General features: G+C 47.3%; 2 protein-coding genes across 2 annotated transcripts; one reads left to right on the top strand and one right to left on the bottom strand.

The window, feature by feature from the left end:
• Positions 1 to 4119: 4119 nt before the first annotated feature.
• Positions 4120 to 4994, top strand: LOC134285745 (huntingtin-interacting protein K-like). The gene is made up of 3 exons (XM_062847151.1): positions 4120 to 4465; positions 4550 to 4657; positions 4723 to 4994. Exons 1-3 carry the CDS (start codon positions 4304 to 4306, stop codon positions 4816 to 4818), a joined length of 366 nt encoding a protein of 121 aa, XP_062703135.1. The 5' UTR covers positions 4120 to 4303; the 3' UTR covers positions 4819 to 4994.
• A 15-nt stretch (positions 4995 to 5009) lies between these two features.
• Positions 5010 to 7270, bottom strand: LOC134285744 (zinc finger protein Xfin-like; the record flags this gene model as incomplete). The annotated part of the gene is given in 2 exon segments (XM_062847150.1): positions 5010 to 6887; positions 6954 to 7270. Coding segments are annotated over 2 exon segments (2070 nt in total). The 3' UTR covers positions 5010 to 5098.
• Between the last annotated feature and the right edge of the window lie 3573 nt (positions 7271 to 10843).

Here is a 10843-nt window from a genome sequence, read left to right as displayed (position 1 = left end):
AGGGGTCGGACACTATCCATTCTCCATCATTTCGAAGGTTGACAATGATATGGGATGAGGATGATTCAGTAATAAGCTTGGTGCTGATGAACGTATGAATTGATGCAGGAGAAGAAATGTTTTTATAAATTGTCGGGAAACGTTTCAGAAGAAGAGAGAAACGAGCTGGAGTTTGTCTTGATTGAAAAAAAAAATGGAATAATTAACATAACCAGATTCCATTATCTATTTAACAACATCATTCCGATAAACATTCCAACAACAAAAATAATCCCGTTCCGCCAATCCCGTCCGACATGGATGTTTAAAATGTATTGATCATGACCGACTCGAGTCTGTTTTTGTCGAAATCTATTTTGATTGATATAAACGTCATGTGCTCCAAGCCCTGTGACAGCACTGACAAACTTCTTTACAGCTTGTAGGCTTTATATAGGATTACAGGGCTTATATTAGTTCTTACTGGTTATAGTGCCCATAAGCATTAGGAATGCTTATATAGAGCTATTAAGCACTGAAAAGCTGTTTAATGGCTGTTATAATGCTCAGAACAGTGCTTAGTGGTTACCTGGGTAGACGTTCGCTCGGTGCAAACGGTTTAACTGCAATGCTTTTTAACTGCAAGTCCGCTAAGTGCAACAATTTTGCAGTTATCGCACCGCTATCTGTCAAAAACAAAACGTCAACAGAGTTGCGATGTTTTTCGGATGCACTACAGCGGCATTGCGATGTTTTTGAGTGCACTCTGGCTGCGTCCAACAGCATTTGACAACTGTTTGACGGCTGTCAGTCGTTGCAGTTAGCGAATTTCATTCGGTAACTGAAACGTAAACATGTTGCACTTATCGAACGTCTACTGTAGTGGTTGGAGCTGTGACAGCAGTCCATGGAGATATTTTGACAACCGTTTTGATTCTATTCGCATCCCTCAGGGAACAACATAATAATGTTCATAACACTACCACAAATAACTCATAAAGGAAGGAAATACAATACAAAACTCACATCAGTACACACTTAATTTGGAATACCGTGTTCGGTAAATCTTTGACGAAAATAGAACAGCTATATACTGAAGGAAAACACGTGTGGTTGCAACGGAATGACAAACTAGAATGATTTATTTAACTTAAATAATTCAAGGGTTACTATGACCAACATCCCCCCTTAACCCTGAATTTGAGAAACCCAAGGAGAAACCCCAAGTGATTTTCTTGCTTCTCGGAGTTTCGGATACGGAACCGGCTTTGTCAGGACATCCGCCAGTTGACCTTCGGATGGAACGTGTTGTAGGGCAATAGTTTTCTGCTCCAACTGCTCCTTGACGAAATGATGACGCAGATCGATGTGTTTCGTCCGCGCCGAGTAACCGACTTCTTTTTCGGCTAAACACATTGCACTTCTGTTGTCGCAACGCATTTCAACTGTGGTAGTGAGGCCACTGAGCTCTGCTCGGAATGAGCGCCACCATAGAGCTTCCTGGCCCGTACTCTGGCCATGTACTCTGCTTCCGTCGTGGAGAGAGCAACGGTGGGTTGTCTTCTGCAGCTCCATGCAACTGCACCGCCTGAGTGCTTGAAAACGTAGTCAGTTACGGATCGTCTGGTCTCTGGATCGTTTCCCCAGTCTGCATCCGAATATCCGTGGAACGATTCTTCACTCTCGCTACTGTAGACTAACTTCATATCCTTCATTCCCTTCAGGTACCGCAGAATGCGTTTGGCTTCTCGACTTCATCGGACGATTTCGGGCTCATTTCCTTGCTCAGTTTCTGGCTTGCAGTCATTCATTCCAAACCGTTCGAGCAGTTGCTCGATGTACTTCTCCTGGTCCAATGTGATCCTCCCGTCAACTTGTGTGACCCGCATTCCGAGGATCTGCTCCGTGTAGCCAAGATCCTTCATCTGGAATCTGACCATTAGCTGCTGTTTCAACGCGTCGACTATTTCATCATCGTTGGCGAACACCAACATATCGTCCACATACACGGCTACGATGAGAATCTTGTCGCCGTCGATCAGGAAATACACGCACGAGTCCATCTTCGATTGCTGCAGACCGATTTCCCTGAGTACATTATCGAGCTTCTTGTTCCATACGCGACTCGCTTGCTTGAGTCCGTAGAGCGCTTTCTTCAAACGACACACCTGGCCGCCAGGGATTGCGAAGCCTTCTGGTTGCTCCACGTAGATCTCTTCATCCGTCAAGTCGCCTTGAAGAAAGGCCGTCACTGCGTCGAGTTGATGGATCTTCAATCCCAACCTCGCTGCTACTGCCATCAGGTAACGGACCGTGGAGTATCGGACCACTGGAGAAGGTTTCTCCATAGTCGACTCCTTTGATTTGCGAGTAGCCCTTCGTCACAAATCGCGCTTTGTACCGCTCGATCGAGCCGTCCGCTTTCGTCTTCAGCTTGAACATCCATTTCGATTTTAGGGCTTTCCGCCCCGCCGGAAGGACACAGAGCTCCCAGGTCCCATTGTCGCTGTGGGATTTCATCTCTGCCTCCATGGCTTCATGCCATCGGTTGCTGTCGTCACGCTGCATTGCTTCCGCAAACGTTTGCGGCTAATCGAGAAATATCTGAGATTGGGAAATGCTTTGAGGGACGGCACTGAAGCTCAACTGAAAATCATTGTACTTGCCTGGGATACGGCGCTCCCTGCCACTGCGCCTTACCACACATTGGGGGTCCTCTGGTTGTGGAGGGAGCGCAATTTGTGATGGGTCCGACAGCACTTCGCCGCCAGTTTCATTCGCTGGTAATGGTTCTGCTACGGTAGCTTCTCCGCCTTGCTCGGATATAGCACAGACAAACAGACGTCTCACTCTACTCACTTCCCATCGTTCCCTTTTTAACGGATTATTCAAATATTCCGTAGTTCGCAAATCGCTCGCTCATGGCGCTCGCATCGCTTTTGCTCCTGTTTGACGTTTGCTCACTACCGCCGTCTACTCAGTGGGTTTGCGTACCACAGCATAATTAGCGTTGGATTATGTTTGCGTGACGATGATATTTATCGCATTTTGTTTCAAGTAATACGTCTGTTTGTGGATATATTATCCGTTGCAAGAAAATAGAGAGCGAAAATGGTGCAAAATCGCTAATAGACCTCCGCTCGTACGTTTAATCGTTCTGGTGTCTTTTACGATAAGTGCGCGAATGGGCCAAAGAATACTGCGCCGAAAACACCAACACGATTTACCGTACTGGCGGAGGTATACGAGCACTTGGGGAAGATTCAAATATTACGTCCATCATTTTTTGGGATTTCTAGACCCCCCCTCCCCCCTCTGTCACGCTATTTTCCTATACCTAATACACGTACTGTCACACTTTTCTAGACCCCCCCCTCCCCCAAATGTTGGACGTAATTTTTGAACGTTCCCTTGCGCTCAAAAATTTTCGCGCAACGCATAATAGGCTTTAGGGCCCACAACGCCGCGCCGTACTGATTATGGAGAAACTTTGGGGTCGTTCAAATATGACGTCCATCATTTAGGGGGGAGGGGGGTCTGAGAAAGTGTGACACTCCATGTATTAGGTATACGAAAAAGCGTGACAAAGGGGGGAGGGGGGGTCTACAAATCCTAAAAAATGATGGACGTCATATTTGAATCGGCCCTTTGGGTTTCAACCGCGACGACAATATTATGTGCTAAGGGCTGTTCATTTATTACGTAAGGCATTTTTTACGATTTTTCGACACCCCCACCCTCTCTTGTAAGATTTTTTGTATGAAAGTCCAAATTTTTTTGTATGGCGCGTAAGATTTCTCAAACCCCCCCCCCTCCCTCCATAAACCCTTACGTAATTAATGGACGACCCCTAACGAGTCTGGAATAACAAAGAGGAGAAACGTCAAAATTGGAACAGCCGATTTGCTGTCATCCCCATAGTTCCAATCGAGCAGGAGACCTGTCAAAACGACCAGGATTCGCCACTTTGGTATACTCGAGACACTTTATTATGTGCGTATCCATTGCTGGCAACACTGCCAGAAAACGAGTTGTGTAACGTTTGTAACGCATTTGATTTTTGACAGACAAATCGCGCACTTCTGCGCGGAAAACATCGCATGTCAAAAACGCAGAACAACAATCAGATTCTACTCGCGAGCGGTGCGTGGTGCACGAAAGTGTTTGGTCGTCGTAATTGTAATTGTAATTTTATTAGTTACGACACCCTGTTGGATACATTTGTATACCTATTATCAGGTCAAGGAGAAACAGTTAATTATTCTGTTCCTGAATTTTGTGTTCCCTCGACTCTTTCCCCGAAAGGAGACCAGCACGACCGACCATGCCGGACCCGGAGGAAGTGAACGGCGTCGACGAGACGACCACCGCCGCCGACAAGCAGAAGCAGAAAAAAGCCTCCAAACACGATAGCGGTGCGGCCGACCTCGAACGCGTCACCGACTATGCCGAGGAGAAGGAAATCAGCTCCAAGGAGATCACCAATGTAAGAGAAGGCAGAACATAACCTGCAGAATGCAGGTTTGGGATGATTGGAAATACATACTAACTTATTTTTTTTTGTTTCCAGGCCGTTAGCATGTTTGAGGAAAAGCGGAACAAGGAGAACGAAGAGAAACTAGCCAAAGAACAGGAGCTGCAGAAGGTGCAAGTCAAGAAGGAAGACATCGAGCTGATTGTGAGTGTTGGTGGTTGATGTTTCCATTGTTTGAGTGTCGACTATATTTCTTAAACCGATTTCAGATCCGAGAAATGGAAATCTCCCGACAGAAGGCAGAAGAAACGTTGCGGGTACATCGGGGGGATGTTGTTGCAGCCCTGGAGGCGCTGACCAACTAGTGCGAAAGCCATTCTGTAAGTCGAGGGTTTTATTGCTACGAGGAATTTTTTCTTACCGGTACCATTCGAGGGGGGATTCATCCGGTGGAGCAAAACAATTCGCCCAGGATCAATCGGCTTTTGCTTTGGGACATGGGACAGGTCGATGCCAACAATACATCTGTAGGTAAATTCAAGTCACGGCGCACCAATTCTATGGAAAGAAATTTGCCTTTTTTATTGAATGTCCTCTGTTTTGAGGCCTGGAAATGAATTCCGCTCGTTTCGGACACAACAATATTTAACCTTCCACTACATTCCCGGTATTTGCCACCCGTATCCTATGTCTCTGCTGGTGCACCACCAACTCTCGCTTCCGGATGTACGCCGCCGGGCACTGCTCACACTGGTAGGGCCGTTCGCTCGTATGCACGGCCATCTCGTGTCGCTTCCGGTCGCTGACGTGGGAAAACTGTCGCTCGCAGCAGTCGTACCGGCAGGGATAGGGCTTCTCCCCTGTGTGGGACCGTAGATGCAGATCGTGCTTCGGTTTGGTGGAGAATTTCTTCTCGCAGAATGCGCAATGGTAGGGGAAGCACGTTGGGTGAACGCCGCGGATGTGCTTTGTCAGCTGCGGCCGAACTCGGAAGACGGCCGAGCATTGGTCGCAGGGGAAGTTTCGCTCCTGGTCGTGTGTTTGCCGGTGCGATTTGAGCAGATGTTTGGTGCGGAAAGATTTGTCGCAGACGTCACAGCGATGCGCGGGAGCCGGTCCGGAGTGGAAAAGGAGTTCGTGTTCCCGCAGCTTGCTGGGAAGGATGAAAGATTCGGCACAGAAGCTGCACATGTGCTTTTTCATGGCGGAACGATTCCGGTGCAGAATGAGTAGATGCCGGGATGAGAAAGATCGCTCGCAGACAGAGCAGACGTGGCTTTCGCTAGAACGTTCGGTTTTGTTTAGTTGGCGTCGTGGGGCGTGGAATTCGTCTACGTGTATGAGGAGATCCTTCTCTGTTTTGAACATTTCAGAACACTTCAAGAAGCAGCAGCAGAATTTGGTTTTGACCTCTGCAGGTGGTTCTGAAGTTGCTACAGCCTCGGAATCGTTCACAATTTCAGTGATACCCGTATGACCAGGCGTACACGCAAAATGTTTCATCAGATGGAACTTTTTTACGTAGACAACTTGGCACAGTTTGCAGTAGAACAGCTCTTTGACGTAGCGGCAGTGCGACTTGTGAGCATTCAGAGCCCAAGGGGCCTTAAAAGTTTCGAAGCAAATCTCGCAAAATGTTCCGTTTTCCGTCACTTCTTGTCCACTCTGATGCTTCTGCCGAGCGTGGTCCATCAGCTGTTCGAAAGACCCAAAGTACTCTCCGCATCCGCAGCACCGTTCTGCGTCGTCCACGTGAATGATCTGGTACTGCTCGTAATCGTCCACCGAACTTAGGAGGCTCTGGTCCGGAAGTTTGGACAAAAATCGCTGCCCATGCCGTTTGCGATCAACTTTGTCCTTCATTTGAACGTCGTCGTCACCGTCAGTAACCGGCCGTTCATCCAATTCTGCATGGCTTGTTGAACTGCTCGGTTCGTACTCATCGTCTTCCCGTTGATGCTCATCCACGTGAGCCATAAATTCATCCTTCCGGTAAAATCCCGCCAAACACAGTTTGCAGAGGAAAATATGCTTCGACTGAAACTGCTGCTGGTGCTTTTCCAAGTCTCCCTCGTCGTCATAGCCCTTTCCACACGTCGAACAGTGCCATTCTCGGCCTTCGCCTGTCTGATCACCATTCCGATGCACTTTCTCCACGTGCGCTTCCAAATCTTCCCTACTCGCCAAAAATGCCTCACATCCGCAGCACTTTTCACCTTCAAACTCAATGTAATCGAAGTTGTTGTACTCCAGACGAGTTCGAGTCATCTCCTTCGGGGGTAGCACAAAACTCTCGGCTTCATCCTTGCTTCCTTGTACGGATTCAACTTCCCCCTGAACCTCCTCTTCGTAAACGAGAAATTCCGTCTCGTACTCGCTGCTGCCATCCTCGTTGTCGTAGATTTCAATTTTCAGATTGATCTTCTCATTTGTCCTGTAAAAAAAGCGGACATTCTTTAGTTACCAATTGCTGTTACCAGCTCCCACCACAATCACTCACCTCCACCGTTCCTCTGCCTGGCGAACCTGCTGCCGGAACAGGAAACAATCCCTCAACCTTGGGAGACACCGCTCCGTGCAGATCTGTTGTGGACCAACGTCGGCATCCTTGTCGTCCTCATCCGGTGCTGGACCGGAGCATAGTTCGAGTACAACTTCCGCCAAAGGAATGCCATTTGCGAAATCAGCCGGTTCGTGGAGGGAGATGTAGTTGCCGCCACCAGCAGCATCATCCGTTCCTACGCCGCTTTCTTTGCAGGATGGACAAAAGCGACACTGCATTTGCGGTTCGGTTTAGCTGACCGCTCACCGATCGAACTTATCCTAAACCAGAATACCTAGTAATAATCGTAAATAAAACTACGAAATTTTGAAGTTAAACACAAAAATAGGCTGAATGAGTTGCTTCCGCGATTATGACGTGCCTTTGTTGGTAAATAAATTTGTATGCGATGAATTATTAGAGCGCTCAGCCGGTCAGTTGATCGGCATGATGGCAGCACACTAGACGTGTGCGCCGCCGCGTCACGCTGGTGTTTGCGCGAATCGGCGACAGAGTTGCGCAATATCGATATCGATATGATCAGTCTTGTCAGGTGACTACTACCGTCTACCCCCGTTGGTTTGATCTCATCTAATCTGAACACTTTTTAGTTTGACCCCCGTTAATCTGCACATCCTTCAAATTAAAAATGGCTCAAACTTCATTTCGCTAATGGAACGGGGTGAAACGGAACGCAGAATCAAAACAAAACATCGAATCAGGTTGCTAGCAGTGTATTTTTTCGACGCCCACAGAGTTGCTAGAAGTTCATATTAAAAATGAACCCCGTTGGTTTGCATGAGGTGTCGTTCAAACCATCGGGGGTAGACGGTATTGCCATAGACTAATTTCAAGACCTCGATGTACCAAAGAAAACGGTCAAATTTTCGGTGACCAGTCCGGTACCCAATAAATATTCATAACCGTGTATTTTTTTCCGTGTAAATTGCCTTTTGTGTAAATTTTATTCAGCGTGTTACACTGATCTGACAGCTCTGACAGTAGGGGACTAAACATAAATTACGTAAAGTGACTACCGAGGATTGTTCACAATCTGCGAACTTGACTGCGGAAAAAATCGTGACCATGACGCCGCTGGTATTGCTTTTTTCATTGAAAATTTTCGATGCTTCGTTGAATTTCATGACGTTTTCTTCCAACGACGGCTTCCGCGATGCAGCAAACCGCTATGTTCCACACTAAGAGCACCTTTACCGGTGCGCGACTAAACTAAATTACATAGCGCAGTATCATAGCGCTATACCTTATCGGGGGCTACTAACCGGGCTAGTAAAATAGCAGCGAGGCTTTCGGGAAACATCGAGCGCACAAATTTAGGCGCCCGATAGTTGCGCAGGAAACGATTGCTATTTCATATATGTCAAAAGTGTTGTGTTCTTTTTATTTGTTTGTTTCGAACAAAACGCACCAGTGGTAAGCAACAAATTTTGTAAACACTTGCAGTTAGAGAAAATGTGCTGCGAATATCACAAGCGAAAATGTCCAGGAGTACCCGTCGCAGCGTTCGGGTGAGTGAAGTGCTGGAAGAATCAAAAGAAAATATCACTCCCAAACGGAAGGGACAGCCTCCACGAAGGAAACACGACACCGCAATAGAGGAGCAGAAGTGGAAACCTATCCACCAAAGCGGGGCAGAGTACGACCACCGAAAGAATCACCGGAGGACAAGCCGGAAGAAATGAGTGTCACAGCTGTGGGATGTCTCCCGGGGCGTGAGCGAGAAACGGAAAATCTCGCTCTGCATGTCGAGGGGATTTCGGTGAATAATGGTTCGGGAACTGTGTAGATCACTGGTTCCTCCGAAAATACCTACGGGAATTCCTCCGGGGATTCCTCCAGAAACTCCTCCGAGAATTCCTCCAGAAACTCCTCCGGGAATTCCTCCAAGAATTTCTTCGGTAATTCCTCCAAGAATTCCTTCGGTAATTCCTCCAAGAATTCCTTCGGGAATTCCTCCGAGAATTCCTCCAGCAATTCCTCTGGGAATCCCTCCAGAAATTCCTCCGGGAATTCCTCCAGAAACTCCTCCGAGGATTCCTCCGGGAATCCCCTTCCGGGGATTCATTAGGAATTCCTCCGGGGATTCATTCAGGAATTCCTCCAGGAATTCCTCCGGGGATTCATTCAGGAATTCCTCCGGGGATTCATTCAGGAATTCCTCCGGGGATTCATTCAGGAATTCCTCCGGGGATTCATTCAGGAATTCCTCCGGGGATTCATTCAGGAATTCCTCCGGGGATTCATTCAGGAATTCCTCCGGGGATTCATTCAGGAATTTCTCCGGGGATTCATTCAGGAATTTCTCCGGGGATTCATTCAGGAATTCCTCCAGGGAATTCCTTCAGGAATTCCTCCAGGGAATTCCTTCAGGAATTCCTCCGGGGATTAATTCAGGAATTCTTCCGGGGATTCATGCAGGAATTCCTCCGGGGATTCATTCAGGAATTCCTCCAGGGGTTCATTCAGGAATTCCTCCGGGGATTCATTCAGGAATTCCTCCGGGGATTCATTCAGGAATTCCTCCGGGGATTAATTCAGGAATTCCTCCGGGGATTCATTCAGGAATCCCTCCGGGGAATTATCCAGGGATTCCTCCGGGGAATTTTCCAGGAATTCCTCCGGGGAATTTTCCAAGAATTCTTCCGGAGGATCCTCAAGAAATTCCTCCGGGGAACCCGACAGCATTTTCTCCTTGGATTCCTCAATAAACTCCTCAAAGAGTCAAAGAGTTCCTCCAGGAATTTCTTCGGGAATTTCTTCAGGCATCCCTCCGGAGATTAATATAGAAATCGATCCGGGTATTTCTCTTGGGATTTCTCCAGGAATTCTTCCAGAGATTCCTGGAGCAATTGATCCTGTGATTCATTAAGGAACTTCTCCGGGAATTTCTTCAGAAATTCCTTTTGTAATATTTCTAGAGTTCTTTTACGATCCCTTCTTTAATTTCTTCTGGTATTCCTGCAAGAGTTCGTTCAGGAATTCCTCCGGAAATTTCTCCAGCAATTCTTCCGGTTATTACTACGGGGATTATTGCAGGAAATCCGCCAGGATTGCTCAAGAATTTATCCGGGGATTAATCCGGAAGTTCCTCCGGAAATTTCTGGAGAAATTCCTAATGAAATTCCTGGAGAAATTATTGGAAACATTCCCGGAGGAATTCTCGGCGGAATTCCTGGAGGAATTCTTGGAGGAATCCTCGGTGAAATTCCTGGTGAAATCCTCGGAGGAATTCCCGGAGGAATTCCTTGGAGGAATTCCCGGAGGAATCCTTGGAGGAATTCCCGGAGGAATCCTCGAAGAAATTCCTGGAGGAATTCTCGGAGGAATTCCCGGAGGAATTACTTGAAGGAATTCCCGGAGGTATTCCTTGAGGAATTCCCGGAGGTATTCCTTGAGGAATTCCCGGAGGTATTCCTTGAGGAATTCCAGGAAGAATCCTGGAGGAATCCCCGGAGGAATTCCTGAAGGAATCCCCGGAAGAATTCCTGGAGGAATTCGCGGAGGAATTCCTGGAAGAATTCCCGGAGGAATTCCCGGAGGAGTAAAAAATCATGCTAGAATTTCAGAGGGAATCCCAGAAGAAATTCTTCCATAACATGTTTCCAAAATATTTTGTTTATACCGCAACAGTATTTGGCAACGGCCGGTACGCAATCCGGTAACTAAATATAGTAGCGACCGGTGTGGAAATGAGTAACTAAACTAAAATGACAACTCTGTGCGCAATCATTTTACTCGCCCGGATAGTAGCCCCCGGTAAACTTGCTCTAACACAGCAAGAAATCTGTCAACATTCACTTAACCGTTATGTGTCCGACAAACTTTTT

This window comes from Aedes albopictus, chromosome 1 (genome assembly GCF_035046485.1).
Source record: "Aedes albopictus strain Foshan chromosome 1, AalbF5, whole genome shotgun sequence".
NCBI lineage: Eukaryota > Metazoa > Arthropoda > Insecta > Diptera > Culicidae > Aedes > Aedes albopictus.
Note: the sequence above shows the minus strand (reverse complement) of the source record. Positions and strands in the feature narration are given on the sequence as shown.

What these genes read in the sequence shown, in the direction of transcription:
- LOC134285745 (XM_062847151.1), top strand. Translation starts at nt 4,304, where the DNA reads ATGCCGGACCCGGAGGAAGTGAACGGCGTCGACGAGACGACCACCGCC. An exon ending in GCTCCAAGGAGATCACCAAT is followed by an intron (nt 4,466 to 4,549) that starts GTAAGAGAAGGC and finishes TTTTGTTTCCAG; the next exon opens with GCCGTTAGCATGTTTGAGGA. An exon ending in AGGAAGACATCGAGCTGATT is followed by an intron (nt 4,658 to 4,722) that starts GTGAGTGTTGGT and finishes AACCGATTTCAG; the next exon opens with ATCCGAGAAATGGAAATCTC.